Here is a 25,928-nt window from a genome sequence, read left to right as displayed (position 1 = left end):
CAGCACCCTTCCCCCTCCACCCACCCCAGCACCCTTCCCCCTCTGCCTGCAGACGGGTTCTTCCTGGGTCTGGGGCCCTGGTCTTAGACAGAGCCCCAGGGGGTGGTGTGTAGTGACTGGCAAAGAAACCGGCCCCAGTCCCGGCTTCTCTGAGGAGGGCAGTGCTGACGCTTTCTGGCTCAGAGTACAGGGAAGGAGGGAGGTGCTGCTTGCCGAGCGTCCCCAATATGCCATGTGGGCATTGGGTGCCCATTTAATTTCCAAAAATTCCCTGTGAGGCAGCCTGCACGAGGCTCATCCTTGGAGGGTGGGGGGGCTCTGCACACAGCTCTGGTGCTGGGACAGCACCGTGGCCAACCTGCGGGCGCTGGCGGGCGTGCCACCCCCGAGATGCCATGTGGAGGGGCCGGGGCGACCAGCACACCTGATGGAAGTCTCTGTGAGCTTCCAGACTCCCGGCTGGAGACAGAGAACATGCCCTTCCTGAGGCTGCTGGCCTTTCCGCAGAATGCTGGCTCCACCTCGCTGCCCTCCATGCCCTCTCACTAGACGGAGGAAAACTGGGGCCAGCACCACTTTATTCTTCTCTAGGTAGTTGTTGAGCAGTTGGCTGCTGCCAACCAGGAGAATGGGAGGACCCCAAAGTGTCCCAGAGTCCCCCGAGCTCTGGGCTCCAACTTGGTTTCAGAAGGGAAGGGGCATGGGCGGGAGGCAGAGGCTCAGAGCCCGGGCGTGGGCGGCTCTGGATCGTCTGGCTGTCAGGGATCCGCACGGAAGCTGTGCCTGCTGGTGTCCTAGTGAGTGGGAACCGGAGGGTGAGAGGGTTAAAGTTTTCCAGCCTGAAGAGCAGAACCACATACTCTGCAGCTCAAAGCACAGTCCTGGGTCAAGGGTGAGAGGGTGAGGGTGGGCGGCAGGCAGACCAGGTGCCCTGAGAGAGGCTGCGGGACCTCGGAGGCCCTGGGCACAGGTGCAGAAGCTTCCGAGAGGGGCCCACTTCCTTGCCTGGCCGTGTGACACTCACCTGGGGACATCTGGCTTCCGCCTTGGTAATGGCATTTAATTTTGCCAATAGATGAAGTTATGGAGAAGTTAGAAAGGCAAACACAAAGGGTTGGATATTCTCTTGAAGAGAAAATGACTCTCAAATAGATTTGCTTTGAAGCATCTAAGAGGAGAGCCGGCCAGGTGAGTGAGGCTCTGTGAGCGCTGGGCTCTCCCGCTTCGTTAGTCAAACAGGCCCCCGTGGACTTGGTCACAGAGACCGTCTAGTTTCCTGCAGAGAAGCAGGGTAGACTGGGCGCCCAGCGTTCTAGTAACAGTGTCTCCAGCTGTTCTTCAGGTTCCTGAGAACCGACATTAGCCAAGCGGAGCGGACTGTGCCATGAGCTGCACAAGGGAATGTGACATACGGCCACAAACAGCTCTGTGCACGTCGCCCACAGTGGGCACTTTCGTGCCACGGGATGACGGGTAGCAAGCCAGGGCTCCTCCCTGTACAAGCAGATGGGCGCACGTCCTGGTGGGACGCCCACTGTTGGTGCTGACACAGGGAGTGTGACAGAAAACTCAGTGCTGTGGTGTGCGCGAGGAGCACCGCGAGGTTAGGGAAACTCCGGCGGAATTGCCTGCGGGACTCACTCTGTGGGTGAGGAATGTGGGCCCCATTGCCCAGAGCTCCGTGCCACCTGCACCCCAGCTGTCCCTTCACCAGCTCAAGCACAGCCCTGGCGTCTGGGCGGTGGCACAGAGGTTGTGACGAGATGAGCTGCCGGGAGGCTGGGACAGGTGGCCCCAGCACCTCCTGCCTCTGTTGGGTGAAAACGTGTGGCCCGGTGGTCTTTCCCTTCACACCGCGAGAGGTGACAGACACTTCCCTGGGGCTTTAGTCCAGGCCCATCTGCTGCCACACACACGTGTTTAGACCTGGGAGTGGTCTCCAGGTCCGCTCAGTGCTGCCCACGCCAGGCCCTCCGCGAGCCCGCATCCCAGCGCCTCCCGCGTGGCCCTCGCTAGCGCTGCACACAGGCCAGCTGGAGGCCAGGCCCCTTCTGAATCGGTGGGCGGAGGTGTGTCTCGGGGCAGGTGACGTGTTGGGGCAGCGCCAGTGCCCCGCAGGCCTCCCCGGCAGCTGCCACCTAATTGCCTGATTAACTCAATGATTAATCGACTAATTGGGACCTCAGCTTCCATCCCCGGAACAAGGAGCTTTTGTGGAAAGTCTCAAAGCTGGTTCTGGAGAGCGAAGCCAGGCTGGGCTGCCACTCTGTGCCTGCAAAGGAGACCCACAGTGACAGTGGCATGTCTCCCCGCCCCCGACCCCTCCCCCACTCCTTCCGTCTGCTTTCTAAATCAATGAAAATCAGCACTGAGAGCGGCCACGAGGCCCCCACATGGGCTGCAGGCAGTGCTCCCACCAGCTGCTCCCCAAGGCGGCCGTGCGGGTGGGGCTTTGCCTCCACCCTCTGTCCTGTTTCTCCCTGACCTGTCACAGGTGTGGCCCTCTGGCCAGTTGGGCCCCACAGCTGTCTGCACTCAGGCCAGTGACCAATCAGGTTAGAAATCATTGTGGGTGTCTGGACGGAGGTCAAGGGTGGTGCCCCTTTCCTGGTCCCAGGAGCCTGCAGATGTCGGGCCCGAATGTTCTTTCCTTCTTGGCTCTGGGGAAGTCCGATCCAAGGTGGAGCTTAGGCCCTGCGGTGTTGCTCCTGTTAAAAATGAGGTCTTCTCCCCTTGGGCAGGGCAACTTGGGGTGACCCCCTTCTAGGGGGAGCTCAGGCCCCTCCTTTAGGTGACCTCTCCATCTTGCTGGGTGTCAGTTTGCTGCTCTGTAAAATGAGGTGATCACAGCTCTTTAAAACCCTTGTCTGATGTGTCCGACAGCCAGAGGACACTCACTCCACACCCCACCCAGGCCCCACCCAGGGCCCTGGGGAGCCAGCTCCTGGGAGGTGGGTTGGGTGGCATGGTCCCCGTTCATGACCAGAAGTTTCTGGAGCTTCCCACGGTTTGGTTCTGTGGGGAGACAGATGATGGTGAAGGGTGAGGAACTCCTGGGGTCTCGTCTCCATCCACGTTCGTTCACCAGCCCTGAGGGGAGCTGGGAGAGGCCCCCCATCACCCCCTCCAAGGTCTCATGGCAGCTCCTGGGTCACCGATCCTCCTGGCCGCCACACCTTCGTGTTTGCACGGTCCTTCCTGCAGGCACTGGCTCAGCGCCGGGCGAGGCTGCAGGCCACGGCCTCAGCGCTGCTGGGCCCCCGTGGTGGCCAGAGAATCCCAGCATCTGTGTGTTGCCCTGGGCCAGCCTCGGAGCCTGCCCAGCCCCGGGGAAGCTTGGCTCATCTGTGGAGAGGGAGCGCCTTCCCGGAGCTGCGCACTGGGAGCCTTGCCTCCACACGGACACCCTCCTGACAGTTACTTACGTGGGGGAGTGATTTCACTTGTTTTTTGCCACTGCAAGCGGCTGTTCTGAGACCAACAGCTTGGAGACAGTCTTCTGGCCCCGGGTGAGGTCTGGGGTGGGCCCCTCCCCCAGTGACCGCTCTGCTTGCCTCCCCAGCTGCCCCACGCCGGGATGCTCGGGCTCGGGGCACATCCGTGGCAAGTACTCCAGGCACCGGAGGTAAGGAGGCCTGTGGGCCTCACCTCGGTTCCTGGGAAGGAGGGTGGGCTGCTGGGATGCTGTAGCCCATCCACCGCTCTGGGCCTTTTGTGGATCTAGAACCTTCCACGTCTGCCCAAGGCTGCTGAGCCGGTGTCCTCCCACGCCACCTGTTACGGAGGGGCTGTCCCAGCTGAGGCAGAGCGCTGGCTTTCCCAGTTGGGCTGCTGGGAGGCCGCAGGACTCTGTGTAGGAGAGCTCAGGGCAGACCCGGGGCACACTGGGGTGACTCAAGTCATCCTGGGGGGTCCATGCAACCCCGCCAACGAGTCTGGGGCTTCTAGCAGAGGGATGGCGATGTGATGCCAAGAGGAACAGGGTGAAGGGCAGGGGAGGCAGGGAGGCAGGGGGGGTGGCCTCAGCCTGGCCCCCTCCCTCCAGTTTACAGAGCTGCCCTCTGGCCAAGAAGAGGAAGCTGGAGGGCCCCGAGGCCCAGCACCTGGTGTCCAAGCGGAAGTCACCCCCTCTGAAGCTGGCTCTGGACGAGGGCTACGGCGTGGACAGCGACGGCAGCGAGGACGCCGAGGTGAAGGACGCCTCTGTTTCAGAGGAGTCGGAAGGAGCTCTGGAGGAGGCCGAGGCCGAGATGGCAGGACAGGAGGGGGCTCGGCGCCCCCCGCCCGCTGAAGGTGCTTGTTGTTCTTTCTGCCCTGAATCAAGGCGCCCAGTGTGTCCCAGAGAGCCACCACCTGGGCCGGGAGTGCCCTGCCAAGAAAGCCCTTCCTGAGAACAAGGGCGCCCTGTCCGCAGGCGGCGGGCTTCCTGCGAGGCCGCGGCTGCGCTGTGTGAACGCTGTGTGACTGGGTGTGTGTCTGTGCACGTGAGAGACTGACACATGGACACAGCTGTGTGGCCCTTGGGAAGTGAAGCCTGGGGCTGTTTGGCGCTTGGTGAGATGGAGGAGGATTGAGGGGGACCCTGTTTGCACCGGCTTCCCTGTGGGGCACCCCGCCCTTGGCAAATGCTGGTGTGACGGGCCAAGGTCCACACCCCGTTGCACCCCTGAGCTCCTCGGTCCGAGGCGGGTTTGGGTAACTTGTTGCCAGTCCTGCAGGTCCCCACACCTGCCTCCTGTAGCGCTGGCGGTGCCCGAGGGTGTTCCGTCCCTTGGAGCACGGACTGCAGGGCCAGCGCGGGGAGCACCCCACATTTTAGTCATCGCCCTGAAAACATTTAAATTTGGGTCCTTTGCAAAGTATAAATTTGTTTACTACTTTTCAATTTTGAAACAATTTTAAAAAATCGAATGTATTCTTTGAGCTCCATTTTGTGAAGTGATGTGAGAAAGTACCACAATGGAGTGACCCTATCTGCCCCTAAAAAGTCCACTGTGACCTCCAGATCCAGGCAGTGGCAGTGACGCAAATGACCTCACTGATGCCCACTTCTGGACGGGGACAGAAGCCTGGACATCCGCCCTCCTCGGGGGCCCTCCATGTGGCTTTTCTGATCTTGTGCAGGAAGGAGCCCCATCCAGTCTCAGTTCAGTTCCAACCCCGCCGGCACCCCCATAGGCTCCTCCAAAGGCAGCTACAGCAGCTTCCAGGAAGCCATTGCCACTTCCCTCCTAGACCTGGGCCACGTCGCTGAGGAGCCCCTGGTCAGGGAGGGCTCCGGCCAGCAGGCCAAGCCGGGCCCTGGTGTCCTGCACCTGGTGCAGGAGGAAGCGGAAGGAGGGGCCGCCAGCGACAGAGGGGAGAAGGAGGTCTTTATCCAGCCAGAGGACATCGAGGAGGTCATCGAGGTCACCAGTGAGTACACTCAGGGGCCCGGCCCTCAGTTCCTGGAGGGCGTGGCCAGCGAGGCGCTCCACCAGCAAACAGTCTCTGGGGACCACGAGGAGAAAGAGGAGGAGGAAGCTGAAGAGGAGGAGGAAGAGGAAGAGGAGGAAGAAGAAGAGGAGGAGGAGGAGGAGACCGAGGATGAGGAAGACGAAGAGGACGAGGAGGAGATCACTCCTGATGTGACCTGCCGGGAGGGCGCCCCTCGTTCCCCCCCAGAACAGGCCCCTGAACCCCATAGCCGCAAGCCCGAGTACTCTGTCCTGGTGGAGCTGCGGTCTGATGACGGCAAGGATGAGGACTCGAGCTCCCAGAAGTCCGAGGTCACGGATGAGTCCGAGATGCACGACATGATGACACGGGGGAACCTGGGCCTCCTGGAGCAGGCCATCGCCCTGAAAGCTGAGCAGGTGCGGGCTGCGTGTGAGCCCGGGGAGCTGGGCCTGGGTGAGCCGGTGAAGGTGGCCAGGCCCCTGGATGCCACGCGGAAGACCTACTGCAGCAAAGGTAGGGCTGGCGCAGGCCCCACATGCCCATCCCTGCCCCTCCCTGGGGACACCAGGTGTGCAGGTGCCACCAGCAGAGACCCGGCCTGATGTAGCGTAGCCGAGGGGCAAAGATCACAGGCCACAGAGCGAGGCATCGAGTCTGAGGACAGGGCTCGCGCTGCACACACAGGGCCACCAGAGAGCAGCACTGAGCCGAGGCACCAGCTGAGCAGAGGCGAGAGGGACAGTCACCCAACGCAGTGGCTCAGCCACAGCCTGGGGAGCCACCGGGTTGGGAGGGACTTGGCGTGAGTTGTAGGTCATGAGGCCGCCTCGCTTGTGGAGACACAGGGCCATGTTTTCTGGGGACACTCGCTCTTGTGGGACCGGCGCAGGGTCAGATATTCAGGGGCACAGCGGAGGGGACACAGATGGGGACGTTATTTCAACCCGAGGAGAGCTATCAGGGGAGACCCTTTGGGGGTGGCAGACTGAGGGACAGCAGTTTGGGGCTCCAAGTCAGGCCAGCACAGGCTCCTGCACAGGCCTTGAGGGGACATGGACATGAGGATGCCGGAGTGAAGGAGACAGGGACTCGGGGGTGGTGTGGGGTGTCAGTCTGAAGGCGGACTTGGGGCCCACAGTTCAGTGGGACCCTGTTGGAGGGGGGATACAGACCAGTGACAGCCCAGGCCCAGGTGTTCAGGGACTCACACCTGTGGGATGGACGTTAGGGACCCAGATGCAGTGCCCTGCTTTCAGGGCTAAAGTTGAGGGCAGGGACCCAGAGGACAGATGCTGGTGGCTGGGCTGGGAGCACCAGGCTGTGCCAGGCAGGCCCATAAGGCTGGTGCCAGGCTTTGCGAGGCCTCCCTGTGAGCGAGGCTGTGGCCTCTGGGTTCTCCCAGGGGGCCGGCTCTGCCCAGGAGCTTCTCCAGGGCAAAGGCCGGGCTCTGGAGATCACCAGTGCCCTGACAGGTGTCCCCTTTGGGCCCCCACATGCACGAGTGACCTCTCTGGCCTTGCAGAGAGCGATGAGGCCGGTCACTGAGGCTTGAGCTTAAATTTCTGCCCCAGCATTAAGTAGGCATGTGATTTGGGTAAGTTTCTTAACTTCTTTGTCCTCTTCATTTTGTCACAAACAAATGATCAGTCCTGGCAGGGACCTTCGCCCTGACCGTCTCCTTTCTCTGCAGAGGCTGACCCTGAGGGTGGGGCTCCGGCAGGTGTGCCCTCACTCTGAACCAGTGGCAGAGGGACTGGGCGTGGCTGCGTAGCTGCTCTCGGGGTGCTCGGTCAGTCTCGGGCTTCTCCGGGCTCCGGGCAGCCCACGTGTGCGGACCGGTCCTCTGGAGTCAGCTTGCTGTGCAGCCCTGGTCCCTCTGGGGCTCTCGGGCAGGCTGGCCACTCTCCTCTCTGGATGCCCAGAGAGAAGGATCAGCTGTCCTCACCACCCAGCATGCAACTTCCTGGGCACCTTCTGACTGGTGTGTTGTGTGTTTAGATTCCTCAAGAGCAGAGAAACGTGAGATCAAGTGCCCAACCCCGGGCTGTGATGGCACCGGGCACGTGACAGGGCTGTACCCGCACCACCGCAGCCTGTCAGGGTGCCCCCACAAGGACAGGATCCCTCCAGAGAGTGAGTAGCTCCGCAGAGCTCAGGACACAGCTGGTGTTTGGAAGGTGTCCAAATGGCCACTTGGGCCCTGTTCCTTGGATTGGCACTGTCCAGATGCCCACATGTGAGCCCTATGAGGCTGGGGACATGGAGCGTGCCCAGTCATGCACCTTGAGAAGGCAGCTTGGGTCAGGGCCCCCTGAAGATGGGCACGGGAGGCAGAGCTGAGGGAGATGAGGCCACCCCTGGGCAGGGGCTGGGTTTGCGCCCTGAGGGCTCGGGGCAAGCCTGTCCTGGCCCCAGGCTGGAGGCAGTAACTGAACCGGAGGTTGACTGGAGCCAGTCACACTGCACAGCCGGGGGTTGTTAAGCTGAGTTCGTTTCTGCCCCAGGGAGGCAGGGGGTGGCCGGGGGGTGGGGGACATGCCCTGACTGGGCTGAGGCTGCTCAAGGTGCGGTGTGCCTCAGGCTGTGCTCACCCTTCTCTTGCAGTCTTGGCCATGCACGAGAACGTGCTCAAGTGCCCCACCCCCGGCTGCACAGGCCAGGGCCACGTGAACAGCAACCGGAACACGCACAGGAGGTACTTGCGAAGCTGGGCATGGTGAGGGCGGTCGTGGGTGTGCAGGGCCTGCCGTGGCCCCTCAGGGCAGCCACAAGGTGAGGGCAGACCTTGGTGTCACTGGTTTAGAATTTCCTTAAACAAACCACCTGAACAGCGGCTGCTTTGGTGCTCGAGCCCAGAGCAGAAGAAAAAGCCAACTCTGGAGGAGTGACAGCTTCCCAGGCCCCGCAGGCTCTTGCCGTGTCCCCGGCCCAGCAGGCGGCACAGAGGGGAGGCTCAGCTGTCCCCTTGTCCTTCTCTAGTTTGTCTGGGTGTCCCATTGCTGCTGCAGAAAAGTTAGCCAAATCTCACGAGAAGCAACAGCCGCAGACAGGAGATCCTTCCAAGACTGACTCCAGCTCAGAGCGGATCCTCAGGCGAGTGCAAGCACCACAGCACTGGAGGGGCTGCCTGTGGGCAGCGCGTGCCTGTGGGTGTGGGTGTGGGTGTGTGCTGGTGCCTCAAGTAGCCGCAGGCCTCCCAGCACGAAGCTGGAGGGCAGTTTCAGGGCGCACAGGAGTCTCTGGCCTGCTGCAGGGGGGAGGGGGGTGCCCAGGCTCCTTCGTCCTGAGTGGTTGGCAGTCTCCTCCCGGTGGTCTTCCTGCCCGGCTCCTGTGTTCTCTGGGCTGGTCTTCAATGCTGCCTCTTGTGTATTTAAACATCCGAACTCTTCCAAGAGCTTCAGTAACAAAGAACGGCACCCTGCGGTGGCTTTCCCACGCCTGTCCCTTCAAGGGCCATCTCCGCCGTCCCTGCCCATGAAGAGCTGCGTCGGGCCAGTCTTGAGGGTTCTCCTCGAGGGCTCTCGGACACCTGCTGCAGAGCTTCCTCCCTGGGCCCATACCATCCCCGCTGGGGGCTGCTCTGGGGCGGCCCTCGGCCAAGGGCTCCCGTGCACTGTTGCTGAGCTGTTTGAAACCTGCTCTCCTAAGGTCGCAGGCCCTGCCTCCTCTGGCTAATGCTGTCTGCAAGGGGTCAGGCCATTCTTCCTCACACTGACCAGGCCCCAGGCAGCTGTTAGTGGTGGGACATGGGGGAGGGTCTCCCAGGGGTCTGTCCGCTGGCTCTGAGGGGCCCCTGTGCAGGCTGGGGGATGAGTAGCACTGGGCTCCTGGGTCTTGTCCTCATGGTTCTGCATCTGTCCTGCACCCCAGACCCATGTGCTTCGTGAAGCAGCTCGAGGTCCCTCCATATGGAAGCTACCGGCCCAGTGTGGCCCCTTCCACGCCCAGGGCCAACCTGGCGAAGGAGCTGGAGAAGTTCTCCAAGGTCACCTTTGACTACGCAAGTTTTGATGCTCAGGTTTTTGGCAAACGCATGCTTGCCCCAAAGATTCAGACCAGCGAAACCTCACCTAAAGCCTTTAAATGTAAGTTGGGGAGCATGGCTCCTGGGAGGTGTAGAGTGAGGAACAGTGGAGGGACCCTGGCCAGGAGGGTGTCTGCCCGGGGGCTGACGGGACGGACCCAGGGCTTAGCTGTCCCAGGGTCCACCCTCCTTGTTCACCATCAGGCTCACTATTCGTGAAACAAAACCAGGCCCTTTGTGGGGTGTGTGTCCAAAGGCTTGAGAATGATGTCGCTGCTGTGGTCACCCTGCCAGGTCCCCCTCTCCTGGCCACCTACTTCCAGCCTGTTAATTCCCAGAGTGAGGCAGGGCGTGTGCGGGTGTGTGCACATGTGAGTGCGTGTATGTGTGCGCACATGTGTGGGTGCATTGGTGCGCATGCATGTGTTTGTGTGTGTCCGGGGTGGGTCAGACATCTGCTGTGTTGAGCCTGGTACCTGACAGGAGCCATTTCCCTTCCTGCTGGGGGCAGCTCGGTGGATGCAAGGTGTTCTTTGTGATAGTAAGCAACAAAGCTTCTGGGTATTTGTACTAATAGACATGACCCTTCGGGAACACCCTTCCTGCCCTGTTGTCACTTATCACACTGCCTGCCAGCCCCTGAGCCCTGGAAATGCGTGCGAAAGGGAAAGCGCCCCCACTGTCCCTGGTGGAACTGGCATCTGCTGGCGGGAGTCGGCTGAGCCAGCAGTGACGGGTTTCCTGCCCGTTGATCATAAAGACGCCGATCGAGACGACCGTGCTGGAGCATGGCGCCTCGCCCACTCGCGAGGACAGGGCAGCCGGCCTTCCCGCCGGCACCCTGACCCCAGCGCCCACGCGCCCCGCAAGTCGGAAGTTGTGATCACTCAGAAATCTCAGACCTGAGAGCACAATGACTAGGAAAGATACCATTTTATGCCTTATGTTTGTTTGAACATCAATGTGACTTTACTAAAGCAGGGGCTATTATGGGGACACCAAAATCAGCCTTTTGAGATGATTGACACAATTGTCCTACTTGGGTGGTATTCCAACAGTCATCCTGTTTGCAGAATTCTTTAGTCTTTTGATAACCATTCACCAATGGGCAACTTGTTTTTGTTTAAAATATCAGAGATGCTGGAATGTCTTTGGAGGGTTTTACTCTTTCTGCACACATTTTGGTCAGGCCAGACATAGCCTCCTCAGTCCCAAATAGGAGGACGAGTGGGAGCTGGGTGTGGGCACATGTGAGCAGCCTGAACGGCCCTGCCCCCGACCCCTTCCCTGCAGCTCTGCCCTGTGCACCCCACCCTACTGTCCCGTGTGCCTCTGTGTGCCACCTGCTGTTCAAGCTGCACATCAGGGTGGTGTTGTTCGCTCTTTGCAGCCAAACCTTTCCCAAAGGCCTCCTCCCCCAGCACAGTTCCTGCTCTCCCTCCTCTCCTGCAGGCTTCGACTACGCCCACGACGCCGAGGCCGCGCACATGGCCGCCACTGCCATCCTGAACCTCTCCACACGCTGCTGGGAGAGGCCCGAGAACCTCAGCACGAAGCCACCGGGGGCGCCCAGCAAGGTGGGTGTATCCCCTGAGGGCCCCTAGCAGGCGGACATCGTGGGAGGAGTTTGCAGTCAGGGCCACAGGCCTGAGGGAGGCGTTCTCAGGACCACCCGTCCATCTGGGGAGGGTGCTGTTTTCTCCCTCTCCCTCCGCTGTGGCTCCTGATGAGCAGAGAGCTTGGATGGGTGCCTTCTGAGAGCTCTGTGTGCCGAGCCTGAAGAGGGACTACGTGGCTGTGCACAAGTGTGTTCCAACGTGTCTCCTTGAGTCTGAGGGTCATGCACACACACGTTCCCTGTGTCTCCTGAGACTGAGGGACACACACACACACACACACACACACGTTCCCTTGTGTCTCCCTGAGACTATCATGCACACACATGTTCCCTTGTGTCTCCCTGAGACTGAGGGTCCTGCACATGTTCTCATCTGACCATGCTCATGCCCTCAGGGCCTGGTTTGTGGTCCATGGAGACCGAAGGAGGGAGGTCGCAAGTCCTCCATCTGGGCCTCAGAGGCGCTTCTTCCTGTCTGGCTATTTCCTTCTGAGGGAAGCAGGTCTGGCGCTCTGCAGCGCCGCATTCGGGACCTCGAGGCCCACGCGGAGGGCGTGGGGTCAGGACGCAGATGCCCCTTTGCGTTGTAGGCAGTGGCCATCGAGGTGGATGAGCATGGGACCCTGGACCTGAGTATGCGCAGGCACCGCAGGCGGGAGGGCATGTTCCCCGGCAGTGGCGGCCCCGAGCCCGGGGTGAAGGCTCCCGAGGCCTCCCAGCGCCAGAGCAGCACCAGTGCCCCCGGAAGCTCCATGACGCCCCAGTCCAGCCAGGCCTCCCACCAGGATGAATGGGACCGGCCTCTGGACTACACCAAGCCCAGCCGCCAGCGAGAGGAGGAGCCCGAGGAGGTGGGTGCGTGGCCTGAGGGGTCCTGTCCCTTTGCACTCGGTTCCGCACCCTCAGGCAGCGAGGACTCAGCCGCCTCTGGGGGGGTTTCTGCCAGTGGCGTGCGGTGTCTGTGTCCCTCTGAGAGCGCAGTCTCCTTGCCTCTAAGACGTGCTGGGGCCTCGGAGAGTCTGGGGAAGAGGGGGCTTCTTTCAGTCCCCACAAGGGATGACTTGGGAATGGCTCTGAGCTCCTTAGTTTTGGGGGCTTCCCGCCAACCTGCTTCCCAAATAGGCACACCTGAACCCCAGCAGCAGCCCTGGGCCCTCCAGGCCCTCTGGCTCCGTGGACAGAGGCAGGAGAGAACTCCTGGCCTCAGAGCCTCTGTGCTGGGCAGTGGCCTGGTCCCAAGACAAGCACCGCCTGGTAAAGAGCAAAAAGCTGGGCGCCTGTGCTGGGCTGTGGTCTGGGCGCCGCAGGCAGTCCCTGCCCAGTCGCTCCACCCAGCTGAGATGCTGACTGATTGAGGGCTTTTCCCGAAGAGCTGTGCGTCTTGAACAGCAAAGCCCAGCTCTGCGGGCGGCACCGCCCTGGCAGCTCTGCAGTGTGGGCAGGTCCCCTCACCCCCTTCTCCCCGCTCGCCCCCCTCCTCCCTGGAGGGCAGGGCAGGTCCCTGTGGAGGAGGAGGTGGCAGGGAGACCTCCCATCTGAGCACCTGTCACCTCCGTGATTCTGTCTTGCTGGTGAGTCAGGCTCCCTCTACATGTGTCATATGAGGACCCAGACTGAGGTCACATGGCTGTAACTTGGTGTTTGGCGCCGAGGAGGGGTGCCTCTGAGACTGAGCCCCAATGGAGGGAGGCTGGCCAAGACCCGCCCACTGCAAGCTGTGCTCCCGCTTTCTCCCTGTTTGGCAGAGTCCCGTCTGTAGTCAGGACCCTCCTGTGTGGGGGCCTCTGCGTCTGTGTTATCCTTGTTCCTGTCTTGCCCCCAGGATTTATCTGCACCCCCTCTCCCAGCGACTTGTCTCCAGTGGCCCCCTTTGTCTCCATCCCCATCCCTGAGCGGCCCCCTTCTCTCCGAGCATCCTTGTCCCCTCCCAGGACTGACCATCATCTATGGCAGCGGTTCTCAATCTGTGGGTCGCAACCCCTTTGGGGGTCGAACGACCCTTTCACAGGGGTTGCCTAAGACCATCGGAAATATGTGTTTCCCGATGGTCTTAGGAACCGAGACACCGCTCCTCTATCCGTCTCCAGGCGGGTCCGCCCACATGCAGATACGCCCACAGACGAGTACCCGGCGTATTAAAGGGTCGCGGCATTAGGGAGGTTGAGAATCACTGATCTATGGGGTGGCCCAGAGGCCCCGCCCCGAGGTTCCCACCACTGAAGCCTGTTCCCATGCTCTGCCTTGCAGCCGGCAGCCCCTCCTGAGCCAGGCTTTCTCCGTCCCTGCACCACGATCCTGGCTCCCAGCTCAGACACTCCTTCCAGCGCAGCCGCACTGTCCCGCACCCATGGCCTCCGGATGCTCCCTGCTCGGTGCTTCTGGGAGCCCTGTCCATGCTGAAGAGCAGTTTTTAAAAAAATTAAATTTATTGGGGTGACATTGGCCAATAGCTTGCAACTCAATCAAGCGAATGAGTCAATAACGGTGACAAGACCTCGAGCAGTCCTTCTCGGGGCTGGTGCTCTAGGGCGTGTCCTCCTTTGACCCCAGAAGGCCTGTGAGGGGCTCCCCTGAGCTCCATTTCCGAAGGGGCACCTCAGCCCCAAGAGGCTGAACACTTGCAGGGACACAGAGCGAGGGCCAGTGCTGGGGGTGCGCCGTGAGGCTCCGTGACGCCTGCGTGGGCCGGCCTTAGGAAGTGCCGGCGGTGGTGCAACGTCGTGGGGGGTAGGAGTGGGGGGGGCAGGAGAGGGGGGAGCCGAGGGCCAGCTGGCCGTGAGTCACGGTGATCATTCTGTTATGCTCTGGCTGTGGTTACTCCTGTGCCACCTCATCGTCACAGCCTTTCCACCAAGACGATTTGGCTCCCCATGTGCCAGGCGCACCCTCCGAAGGGCTACTCTCGGTGGCGAGGACCGTGTTCAGGAGGCGGCTCAGCGGCCGCTGGACCAGGCCACCCCATGCAGGGACGCGGAGGGTGTCAGGGTCTCCTGTTCCCGGGCAGCTCTGGCTGAGGTCTAGGGACGCCAGCCCCCTGGGGTGCTGTCTTCTGTGTCTGTTGGGGGTACTCTTCTCCCTTATCTAGAGGACAGGAGACTCCAGGACGCGCCTCTGTGGCCACTGCTCTGAAGGGTCCTCTCCCTCAGCCCTGGGCGGGCGCCCGGCCCGCCAGCGGTTAAAACCTCTCCCTGCTGGTTTTTTGCAGTCAGAGCCAGCAGCCCATTCTTTTGCTTCTTCTGAAGCAGATGACCAGGAAGTGTCCGAAGAGAATCTTGAGGAGCGGAAGTACCCTGGGGATGTCACCCTGACCAACTTTAAGCTGAAGTTTCTCTCCAAGGACATAAAGAAGGAGCTGCTCACGTAAGTCTCACCAGTGTGGGCAGGAGTACACCTGGGCCGGGCCGGGCCGGGCTGGGGGGTTGGGCGGCTCTGTCCGGGGCCTTCCGCTGCCCTCTGTCCAGAGGGGGCTCGACCAGGCACCGGGGACAGTGCCCGTCATCGCCGCACTGCGCTGGGCTCTCACGTGGTCCTAGAACACAATTGAGAATGAGAAAGAGCCCCTGTTCTACCCACGCAGCAGGCCGAGGGCTGAGGGAAGCGGCCTCCTGAGCACAGCCATCTGCCCGGCCACGGCCAGGCCTGACCGCTGCCCTCAGCTCCGGAAGCCGACTGGCCCTTTGAGCTGGTCCTCAGGGAACCAGGTGTCACCGGAGAGCAGGGAAGCTGCTGGGAGCTATTCATAGACAAACGCAACCCACACCTTCCGGTCGGCCCGTGAGAGCCAGCTCTCTCAGAGGAGGGGCGAGGCCCTGCACCTGCACCAGGCGTCCAGCCCGCACCTGGGGCTCCTCTTCTTGTCCTGAACCTCCTGCTCCGTAGCTGCTCCCCAGGACGGCCAGCTCCGGGCTCTGGCTGGGGCCTTGTCCTCAGAGAAGGCCATGCTCTTCGGAAAGGATCTCCCTGTGTGTTCATGGGCACCCACACGTGTGCTCGAGACACCCTAACTTCAAGCGGAGCTTTGATTCGGTTCCCTTTTCCCTTCTGAGTTAAGTTCTGTGGGAGCTGCCGTCCGAGGCTGAGGCTGTGCTCTGAAGGCTGAGTAGGAGGCGTTGCCCCTGGGGTGACCCAGGAGGAGGTGCCACCGCCGTCCCTGCGCAGGCCTCGCAGGCAGGCCCCACTCTCTTCTGACGCTCTTTTTCTTTGTCCAGCTGTCCCACCCCGGGCTGTGACGGCAGTGGCCACATCACCGGGAACTATGCCTCCCACCGCAGGTTCGTCCCCCGCTCGGGCCTGCCTGGCCGGGGTGCTGCGTGGTGGGTCTTCCTCCTCTCCTGCTCTGCTCCCCTCTTTGGCTTACCCCCCTCTCTTCTCTTTCAGCCTCTCTGGTTGCCCTCTTGCTGACAAGAGCCTCAGAAACCTCATGGCTGCCCATTCTGCTGACCTCAAGTATGTCTGCCTTCCTGGCCGCCCATCTCTTGGGTGGCTCCCTAGCTTTGCTGTCCCCTTCCATGAGGCTCCAGCCCAAATCGTAGGCTGCAGTCCCGGGCTGGCCTGCCTGCAGGAAGGGGCAGAGAGGCAAGGCTGTGGAGGAGCCGATTCCCGCGGCTGGGGTCGCTGTGCTTGTGTCTCCTGCTCTGAGGCTGCTGTCTGTCTGTCCCCACCAGCTGGGCTGCTGTAGGCTCCTGTGCTGCCCTTGGCCCTGCCAGCCTCTCTGAGGGCCCCTGGTGGCCTGGCCCGTTCTATCCCTGTGCTGAGGGCCCTGCACTTGGGGTGGACCAGCCCAGAACTGGCCTCACTGCCGCCAGGCCTGGCCGTGACTCAGCGCTGCAGGCTGTGCTGCTCGTGCTAAAGGAAGTGCTGTTGCTGGTGAAAGAGAAAGCTCCTTGCCCCCCTTCTCTGCAGCCCTCCAGCTGCGGGCCTTGGCCCTGGTGCCCCAGATGTGCCTCTCCTCCTCGCTCCTCCCTCTGTCTGCCGAGCCCCTCCTCTTTCTGCTTCGGCTCCTCCCTGCCCCTAATGCACTGCCCGACGGCCCGCTTGATGCTCCCAGAGGTTCCCGGTCTCAGTGTCCTCTTGGGGTGCAGCGGGACTGTCCTTGCCTTTGTGTTCATGCCTTCTGTTGAGCTGTGACAGGCTGGTCCTGGCTGAGCCAAGACGGGGAATGAGGTGTCCCTCTGGCCCCTCGGGTCACCCTCTGCGGCTGCTCCTCCCTCCAGGCCTCTGTGTTGGGAGGCCCTGGGTCCAGACAAGTTTCCCTGGCCACTCCGCTCGGGGCCAGACGGAGCAGAGCCTGGCACTGAGCTGAGGAGCTGCTGTGCCAAGGCTTCCAGGCCCTGAGCTGGTTTAGAAACGGGCAGAAAGCCCCAGGTCCCCGAGTGCGCTGCTCTCGCAACGGGGAGCGCCTCCTTGTGCCTTGTTGCAAGGGGCTCTGTCCCCAGATGGCGCTGGGCCGGTTTGCCGCCAGGGGTCTTCCTGGGAGTGACAGCTGGGACACAGCTTAGCTCATCCCGACTCATGCCTGGGGTCCAGCCCCGGAAACTCAGCGGGACCACTCAGCCTCTCTTCTCTCCGCTGCCCCCACGCTCCTTTCTCCTGTTTTCTTTTCCAATTCGACGGCCTTTCTTACCTGTGACTGGTTTTCATGGATTTCCAGTCTGAGGGCCTGAGTGATTGAGCCATGGCCACGTGTGCTCAGGGCTGCGGGAGGGAAAACACCAGAAATGTGGCTCTGAGAGTGTTGCTCCTTCTCAGACTAACAGCCTGTGAAGAGCTTTAACCCGGCCCTGGCTGGTTGCTCAGTGGTTAGAGCATCGGCCTGCAGACTGAAGGGTCCCAGGTTCTATTCCCGGTCAAGGGCAAGTGTTTCGGTTGCAAGTTCCCCAGCCCTGGTAGAGGCGGGAGGCAACCAATTGATGTGTCTCTGTCTCTCTCTCCCCATCCTCCCTCCCTTCCACTCTCCAGAAATCAATGGAAAAAATACCCTCCAGTGAGGATTGAAAAGATAACTTTAACCCAGAACATACTTAGAAGTAGCACCAGAAAGTCTTCCTTGTGTGAAATGAGCTCCCCCTCAGCCTCGGGAGGGCTGGGCAAGCCTCTTCCCAGGGCCTCCCAGGGAGCCCTGCTTGTCTGGCTGAGGGGTGGGCCAGGCCCCAGCACTTTCCCGGTGCCAGAGGCTCCCTGTCTCCTTCTCCCTCCCCCGGTCAGTGGGTGGCCGGCGTGGCTGCTCTCTGCTCCCGACCAGCCCTGTGGCAAGGATGGGGACAGACACCTATCCCAACCCCTTGCAAAGGAGACCTTTCGGTGGCCTCCCTAGCGACACCTGGTGTGCAGTGAGTCTCGTACGATGTTTTCTGTATTTTAATTAAATCCATTTGCTCTTCCCGTTCACGTGCCCTCGTGTGGTCAGGGGTGGGACTTGGCTGCTCAGCACCCTCTGTGTGGGGAGTTGGGGTGCAAAGGTGTGATGGGGACTCTGCACAGGGTAGGGACAGGGATGGGACTCAGAGGGGAGACCCTGTGCACCGCCACACCCTCAGACACAGGCACTTCCTCCTGCTCAGACAGCCCACTCACAAGCCAGTGGTGGACGGTCCCTGCAGCTGGCCCTGTGGGTCCTCAGGGCCCCGAGAGGGGCTGGTGCTGCAGGCTGCTCCAGCCACATGGACAGCACCCTCTCTTGGACTCGACTCTGGGAAAAGCTATTGAATTGGGTCGCAGCAAGGAATGTAGGACAGTCTCACCTGCCTGGGGCAGGTGTGCCTCAGTGGGACCCCTGGGGTTGCTGGTCCCACCTCTGCTGGGCCTGGCAGGCACCACCCCATGTGTGTGTTCCCGCCCTAGACTCAGGCCCCACTGGGGCTGTACCTTGCAGGGCCCTTCCCCACCATCCAGAGCTCATCAAGGCCTAGGACACCGACCACCCCCGAGCCTGTGAGTCTCACTCGGGTGTGGAGGCTGAGGAGAAGCAGAGGCCTGAGCAGTGCCTCCTCCCTCCACTCTGCACTTGCCTCTGGGGAGCACTTGCAGGCCCCTCATTTGAGGAAGAGGCAGCAGGATGTCACAGGGCTGTGGCCTCAGCACTAAGAGTCATGTGAGGGGCTCCCCATGGGCCCGAAGGACCCGAGCGGCTGGCGCCTGGGCCTCAGGCAGTGCAGAGACATGGGGGCAGCGAGGAGTGCTGTGCTGCGGGCTGGGGGAGGGTGGTGGCTGCCTGGATGGCTGAGGGTGGCTCCTATTAAGATGCAAAAGCCTCCTTGTCCCAGACACGGTGGGTTGAAATGTGACTGGACAGAGACCATCGGAACCTCAATGGGGTGTGAGTTACCCCACAGCCTGGTCAGGGGGTGATTTGACTGGTTGGTCAACTGCCACGCCAGGGAGGCATTTGCTGTGTGGCCTGATGTGGCAGTGATGAGGAGGGGCCCCAGAAAGTCCCGAGGGCAGGAGAGGCCAGAGGAGGCTGGGCATTGAGCCCCATGCCGTGTGCCCACCTCAAGGATTCCTATGGGGACAGGCAGTGCTGCCTGCTGGGTTCTGGGAGGTGCCCCTGTAGCTGTGGGGCATCTGCTGGCTGCACCAGCTTCCTGTCCTGCCCCCAGTGCCAGACACTGTGTGTGCCGGTGGGGGACACTGAGGAAGGGGTCGGGCAGGCGAAGACCTGTGTCCTGCTCCGGCGTGCTCGTCCCCAGGCCCCTTGGGCCACGTGGGCGCCATGGCTCTGTGTGGGAGGGTGAAGGTGTGAGTAACGGCTCCCCCATGCCGCACCACAGGCCTGCCGGTCCCCATGGCCCCCGGCCAGGGTGCACCCTCACGGGGACACCTGCAGAGTCAGGCCAGCAGCCGCGGCAGCGACAGCAGCAGGAATACTCGCGTTGCTCAGACCTCATTCGGGGAACATCATTTAAGGAAGCCCACGCTCGTGCACTAAAGTGGAATTTCTCCGGCCTCTGTGCTCCGGCCGCCCAGTGTTTTGTGTGGGCGGAGCTGGGCTGTGTGTGTCACGCTCCCCTTTTCCCTGGGGCCAGCCCGCCCCGTGCTGGGTGAGCACGCTGGGTCCTGGGGACAGTGTGGGTGGCGCTCACACGGCACAGCCTCCTTCAGGGAAGCCCTCTCCTTCCCAGTGACACCATGGAGACCAGGTGCTAGGTGCTAGGCTTGCCTCCCTGACCGTCCGTGTAGAGTGAAGGCCGGTGTATGTTCTGGAACCTTGTATTGCAGCCCCAAACCCTGCACCAGGCCAGGCTCGGAGCTCAGCATCCCTGCTGTGGGGGTGTGCTCTCCTCTTGGCCTTTCTGGGACTCCGTGGGGGTCTCACTGGCAAAGCAGTGAAGGCCGGAGGCCAGGTGGAAGGCTGGCCAGGGTGGGCACCACCGACTGCGAGGCCCCCTGGGGCGGCGTCTTCACCGGCTCTGTCCCAGCTCCCTTGTCCCTTTGCTTTGCAGGTGCCCCACGCCCGGCTGCGACGGCTCTGGCCACATCACGGGGAACTACGCTTCGCACCGCAGGTGAGCCTGCGCGCCCAGGGGTGCCGGGGGGCGGGGCCTCTTTCTCAGGTGAAGGTGTAAAGGTCCAAGTAAGACGTCAGTGTTGCTGGCAGCCAGGCTGAGCTGCCTCTGCACCAGAGCTGGGCTCTTGGGGGCGCACCCTGTCGGGGGTCTTCCAGGGCTGCAGACCCCGGGGTGAGGTGCTGCTGCTCTGGGACCACGGTTGTATTTTTCCTCTTTTGAAACCAGCTTGTCAGGCTGCCCTCGTGCCAAGAAGAGTGGCACCAAGGTGACGCCGACCAAGGACGACAAAGAAGACCCCGAGCTGATGAAGTAAGTCAGGGCCTTGCCTGGCAGAACTGGGGCTTTCCTGTAGCTTCTCGATCCCTTTCCATTAACATGGCCTGTCAGTGACAGCACCTGCTCGTACAGATGTTCTCGCCCTAGGTATGTGGACGCCTATGAAGGTGTGAGCCCTGTGCATTGTATCGGGGCACGCAGGCCCCAGCCATGGGCCGAGAGGCACAGGGCCCTGCTACCCAGGTACCAGAGGCCAACTGGGCACAGGGCTGAGGTGTGGAGCAGCCCCTGGGGCACTCGTGGGCACTGGTCTCGGTCCGTTTGTGGGAAAGGGCAGATGCAGGGGTTGAGGAGGAGGCTGTGGTAAGAAAGATGGCAGATCTTGCAGTCGGTCGTGAGTGTGGGACTCACAGACCTGCGTGCTCACACAGCTTTGCGGGAGCCGGGTGAGATCCTTGGAGGCTCACCCTGGACTGGGGCCTCGGCACGGCTGTGGGAGGAGGGGCGGCAGTGAGCGCACTGTGCTGTCCTTGCAGACAATTCAAACCAGCACCAGGACGTGCAGGCTCCCTGGGAACCGGGCTCCTCTTCCCAATGTGCTGTGAACTTTGTTTAAAAAAAACAAAACAAACAAACAAGATTTCTGCAGCCAACTGAGACGGTGACTTTCAGAAACAGCTCAGCCTCTACAGGAGGGGCGAGTTCCTAGGGGCTCCCAGGCAAGGGGCTTGCAGGCTGCCCTGCTGCGGGACGGGGTTTTGTGACATGCCCTCGCTGAGCCTCTGGACAGGCTGGTGAGGAAAGGGCTCCTGTTATGGCCCCTGTGTCTGCTCTGCTTGAGATTAAGTCCCGTCAGCACTTTGTGGTGAATCCCTGTGGCCACAGCTGAGTAACTGGCCATCCAAGTCTGTGGAGGCTCCTGGGGTCGGGAGCTGGATGCCCTCGGTCCTCGCTACAGTGGCATCTGGGATCCCGGTGGCTCATCACTCCTGCTCCCAGCACAGGCTGCCTGGGGAGTGCAGAAGCCACGCGAGTCGGCACTCCACACACGTGTTAACAATGTCACCTGACAGCTCTGAAGATCTGGGTGCTGGACGGATGGGAAGAAAGTGCTCACTGTGCACTCGGTTCCAGGGACAGCACCGTCCCTGCAGGCAGGCTGCACAGAGAGCGAAGGAGATCCAGGCCCACGGCTCACTCGGCCTTTTGATCTTGTCATGTCGGGGCTTCATGGGCACCTGGCCCAGGCCTCCTGCCAGATGCCCTCAGCTGGGAGGTGTCCAGGTTTGGGGGATGGGTATAAAACGGAACCTCCCCAACCCCCTGTGAGCCCCTGGCAGTGTGTCCTCTCTGAACTATGGGCTGAGGTGACCTTGGATGGGGTCAGTGGATACCCCACAGGCCCGAGGTCCATGTGGGTGGGATGGCTAAGGAAATGGGAGCTGGCAGAAGGGGACAAATAAGGCCGGAAAGTGTCTGCGGTGGCTGCTCCGACCGAGGCCGGGGTGTTGGGACTAGGAGCCCAGATGGCCTTGTCACTGGGCAGCCCCCCCCCCCTGGCAGAAGGGGACAAATAAGGCCGGAAAGTGTCTGCGGTGGCTGCTCCGACCGAGGCCGGGGTGTTGGGACTAGGAGCCCAGATGGCCTTGTCACTGGGCAGTGCCCCCCCCCCCCCCGCCCGGTGCTGCAGGAGCCCTGGGACGGCCCAGTCCTGCCACTGGGCTTCCTGCCCTGGCTTCTCTGAGCCCAGGAACCTCTCTGTAACCTGGGTGGTGTGTCCCCTCCTGGGCCCTGCGCTCGGGCTGGTCTGCAGCACAAAGGCAGTGGTGACCAGCATCACGTTAAAGGAGTCTCTCTTGCTGGAGGGAGAAGACGAGGAACTTGCAGATAGAGGAGCTTGTCCTCCGTCCCCTGTTGGCCCAAAAGCCCGGACCCGTCGGTGCTCAGAAGGAACAGCTGTGAGCTGCCGGGCCAGGTCCCTCCCCATGAGGCCACCCAGAGCTCTCGGCCTCGACCTGCTGTGTGTGACCGCCTGGTCCTGACAGCAGGGTGCGGGGCAGTCACTCTGAGCCCCCCTCACGTCATCTCACCTGTCTCTGTAGGGACCCCTTCCTCTCCTTGAACAACCTGAATAAAGGGAAGGCCAGCCTCAGGCTGGGTCACTCTGGGGTGTCTGAGCCTGTTTCCCATGTGAGCTGTGGCCTCCATCCATCCTTCCAGACACACATTTCAGATGTGGCAAAGCTGGGACACCCACAGGCATCATGCCATGACCAGCCTCATTATGGGTGCTGGGGGGTGGCAGGGCCCCTGCTGTCCCCAAGCTGCCCGGGCTCAGGGTACCGTTCTGACCTCTGTGACTCCTAGGCCACCCAGGCCTGTGCTTGGTGCAGGCTCCCAGCCAGTGGTCTCTGGGTGGTCCCAGCGGGCACTTCACCACTGGCATGGTGCAAGGCGGCATTGGCAGCAGGTCTACTAGTAGGGTGGACCCAGAGACCCCTGCGAGCCACCTCGGGGCCAGGGCATCATGTTAAAGTCTGCTGGGGACCCTCTGGCCACGCAGGGGGGGGAGACCAAGGCTGGAGAGGGGACGTGATCCCTGCTGCTGTCACCTCACTCACTCCCTGGGGCTGCGGCCATGGCAGGGCCCGTGTGGGAGGGTCTCTGGGCTCTGCCTCTGGCACCCCTTGCTCACCTCTGAAATGTTGGTGCCAGGTGTCCAGTTCCAGGCTGTGTGGGGCTTGGCCACGTCAGCGGCAAGTACGCCTCCCACCGAAGCGCATCGGGCTGCCCGCTGGCCGCCCGCAGGCAGAAGGAGGGCTCCCTCAATGGCCCCTCGTTCTGGAAGTCGCCGAGGAACGAGGGGCCCACCTGCCCCACTCCAGGCTGCGACGGCTCCGGCCACGCCAACGGGGGCTTCCTCACCCACCGGAGGTAACTGTTCCCTCTGTGCACTGTGGGAGCCTCCTGGGGGCCCTGCAGGGTTCAGGGGTGACAGGCACTTTCTCAAGGGGAAGACCAAGGTCAGGCTTGGCAGCTCCTGGGGAGACGAGAGGAAGCCTGTGGCCCAGGTGATGTGCCTGTGGCCTGTCACCTGAGGCGGCTGTCACTGCCTCCCTCCACGTGTCTGGGTCCCTCCCGAGTCCTGGCTGTCAGCGTCTGAGGAGCAGCGTTGGCTGCCACGCTCTGTGCTGTGCCTGCCTTCGTGCTGGGGCCTCTTTGAAGTTTGGGGCCGGCCTTGCCTGCCTGTCAAAGAGGCCTGGTGACAAGACCCCTCCTCGCCCTGTGGGTGGTCCCGGGGCTCCTCCCCCACCCCCACCCCCAGCCTGCTTCCTCTGTGCCAGGCAATGGCTGAGGTGCACAGAGCCACCACTGGGTCCTGTCTCCTTGTATTTGCCCTCGTCTATCCACCATGAGATCAATGAACTCACTCACTCCACAAGCCTCTCCCGGAGTCCACGGAGCACCAGGCTCTGGAGAGACAGCAGAGATGAGATTGACAGCTGGCCCTCCTGGAGGCGACGTGGGCAGGGCGGGTGGGAAGATGGGCTGCAAACAAACACGTGAAATGCCCGGTGTGGTCAGAGGTGGTCCCCGCTGGGGAGGCGCAGCTGGGAGGGTGCAGAGGGAGGGAGCAGCTTCCCAGGACATCGGGGACACAGTCTTCAGGGCAGTGACCAGGGTCCTAGACGAGGAGGGAGGGAGCTGGGGGACTGTCCCTGGGTGAGGGGGCAAAAGGTCATGAGCTAGAAAGTTCCATCCAGGACCCTCCCAGACCACCAGCTGCGAGGACTTGGCTCTCACTGGGATGTGTGACCTTGGGCTGGTTTTTGATGTGTGACTTTTGCTTCCAGCTTGTCCGGCTGTCCCAGAGCAACCTTTGCTGGAAAGAAGGGAAAACTCTCAGGGGATGATGTTCTCGGCACGAAGTTTAAGACGAGTGATGGTAAGGGCGCCCCTCGGCAGCATCTGCGTGGACCTGGCACCCGGGGTGAGCGAGCCTGACCGTAGGGAGGGGCTAGGGGTGCAGAACCCATCATGGTGGAGACAGATCCCTTGACCTGAGCCAATGGGTCTCCCGACCTTGGCTTTTACCTAGGGTGGCCCGTGTCTGGGCCCCCAGCATTGCAGCTCTGACCTGGGCATCGGTGAGTCCTGGCATCAGAGAAGCCTGCTGGCCGACCTGGAGGCTGTGCCCTGCAGGCTTGAGGAGCAGAGAACTCAGTCCCAGTGGAGAAGGAAGCTGAGGAAACTCAGTATCATCTGAAAACACTTCCATGTTGTTCTTGGCAATTAATGCCTGTGACCCAGGGCCAGGAGGCAAACCACAGACACAGCCAGTGGCTGCAGACCAGCCTTCCCAGCATGAAATGTGGGAGGTGAGCCACTCACCAAGGGGTGCTCAGAAAGCAGGCCAGGTGCCCCTGCTCGGAAAGGGGCCCCAGTTCCATCCAGAGAGCAGACCTCTGCCACACCCCACCTCGCTGGCCTGGGTGTGAGGCTGAGAGCCACGACCAGGCTTTCTCTCTGGGGCAGTGCTGGAGAACGATGAGGAGATCAAGCAGCTGAACCAGGAGATTCGAGACCTGAACGAGTCCAACTCAGAGATGGAGGCCGCCATGGTGCAGCTGCAGTCTCAGGTGGGTGGTTCCGCCCACCTGCCCACTGGCTCCCAATTTAACAAAGTCCTTTTGTCCTTGGTCCTTGGCTTCCTCTCTGAGTGGGGAAGAGCCGAGCCCCACATTAAGGTCACTGCTGGGCTGGGCAGATGAGCACGGTGCTCATGGCCGCCTCTGGCCCACTCTGCTGTCGGTGCTGGTCCTCTGGCGCTGGCGGTTGGTGGCCCCGGCAGAGTCAGTGTCGGGAGGAGCACACCACAGTGTGGGTTTGAAGAGCGGGACAGAGCTGGTCCCGTGCCGCGTGGCCACACAGGCTGGGCGCACCTTCCTGTCCTCGTGGGGCTGCTACAGTGCAGTCAGCTCCACGGGTCGCCAGAGGAGCCTGTTTCTGAGAAAGCAGCGAGTGTGTGTGTGACCCAGCAGCGCTGCCACCGAGCGGTGGCATTGCCGAGGACTCTGCGTGTGTGTGCCACATCCCTCGGACTTCCCCCAAATGAATGCTTGCGACCAGGAAAAAGCAGTAAAGATCTCATCTTGAAAAGGAGACCACGGCCTGCCCTTGGGTGCTGAGTGGGGCTGGAGCAGAGCTGGGCATACAGAGGTGGGGCCACACAGAGTAATGTCCCTGTGGCTGATGCGACAAAGGGACAAGGAGGGGACCAGGCCCTGCAGGACTTGAGGGCAGTGAGGACGGCACAGAAGATAGGGCTCCTGTCCTGAGGCCGCCATGTGACACGTTAACCGCTCCTTCCTCCCGGCAAAGGGCTTTGCCGACTGCTTGTCACTCAGAGGCCATGTAAACACAGCGGCAGCCCCGAGGGCAGGGAGGGTCGTCACTCTGCCAGCGGCATCTTCCCCAGGTTCCTGGGCAGTGGAAGCAGAGAGGGCATCAGGCCGTCTCTGGGCTCCAAGACACATCTTTGTGCCGTGTCTGTCCCTCCCTGGCCCTTGCCTTCTCAAAGACCATGGGCCCTCTGGCGTCAGTAACCAGCAGGTAGGGCCTCTAATTTCTCTTCATTTGCCAACGCCCATCTTTTTTTGTTGTTGTTAATCCTCACCTGAGGATATTTTCCCATTGAGCTTGCCCAGGCTCCTTTCTCTCTTTTTAGGGGGTGGTGGGGGAGGAGAGAAACATTGATGTGAGAGAGACACATTGATTGGTTGCTTCCCACACATCCCGACCAGGACAGGGATCTAGCCTGCAACTGAGTTGCGTGCCCTTGACTGGATCAAACCTGGGACCCTTCAGTCCGAGGACTGACGCTCTATCCACTGAGCCAAACGGCCCGGGTGCCACGCCCACCTTTAGAAGCGTATTCAGCAGTCCTTTAGGGAGGACTCCGTTCCCCTCCAGGGAGTTGCTGGGCGGAGGCTGAGGCCCAGAGGCAGATGCCCAGACGCAGGATGCTTCCAGCCATTGGCCACAGAGCCACCTGGCTGGAGGA

General features: G+C 61.7%; 1 protein-coding gene across 1 annotated transcript in view; it reads left to right on the top strand.

Moving 5' to 3' along the window:
- Positions 1 to 25,928, top strand: part of MYT1 (myelin transcription factor 1) — a 36,306-nt gene that overhangs the window by 8,775 nt on the left and 1,603 nt on the right. The window contains exons 4-20 of the mRNA XM_014532845.1: positions 3,563 to 3,625; positions 4,046 to 4,293; positions 5,125 to 5,952; positions 7,438 to 7,572; positions 8,044 to 8,134; positions 8,419 to 8,532; positions 9,310 to 9,524; positions 10,916 to 11,040; positions 11,672 to 11,932; positions 14,287 to 14,441; positions 15,290 to 15,352; positions 15,459 to 15,527; positions 19,523 to 19,585; positions 19,814 to 19,897; positions 22,580 to 22,798; positions 23,719 to 23,810; positions 24,401 to 24,504. Coding sequence (XP_014388331.1) covers positions 3,563 to 3,625; positions 4,046 to 4,293; positions 5,125 to 5,952; positions 7,438 to 7,572; positions 8,044 to 8,134; positions 8,419 to 8,532; positions 9,310 to 9,524; positions 10,916 to 11,040; positions 11,672 to 11,932; positions 14,287 to 14,441; positions 15,290 to 15,352; positions 15,459 to 15,527; positions 19,523 to 19,585; positions 19,814 to 19,897; positions 22,580 to 22,798; positions 23,719 to 23,810; positions 24,401 to 24,504 — 2,929 coding nt within the window. The remainder of the gene's footprint in view (positions 1 to 3,562; positions 3,626 to 4,045; positions 4,294 to 5,124; positions 5,953 to 7,437; positions 7,573 to 8,043; positions 8,135 to 8,418; positions 8,533 to 9,309; positions 9,525 to 10,915; positions 11,041 to 11,671; positions 11,933 to 14,286; positions 14,442 to 15,289; positions 15,353 to 15,458; positions 15,528 to 19,522; positions 19,586 to 19,813; positions 19,898 to 22,579; positions 22,799 to 23,718; positions 23,811 to 24,400; positions 24,505 to 25,928) is intronic.

Source organism: Myotis brandtii, unplaced genomic scaffold, assembly GCF_000412655.1.
Source record: "Myotis brandtii unplaced genomic scaffold, ASM41265v1 scaffold915, whole genome shotgun sequence".
In the NCBI taxonomy this organism is placed as follows: Eukaryota; Metazoa; Chordata; class Mammalia; order Chiroptera; family Vespertilionidae; genus Myotis; species Myotis brandtii.
This window is presented reverse-complemented; position numbering and strand designations above follow the sequence as displayed.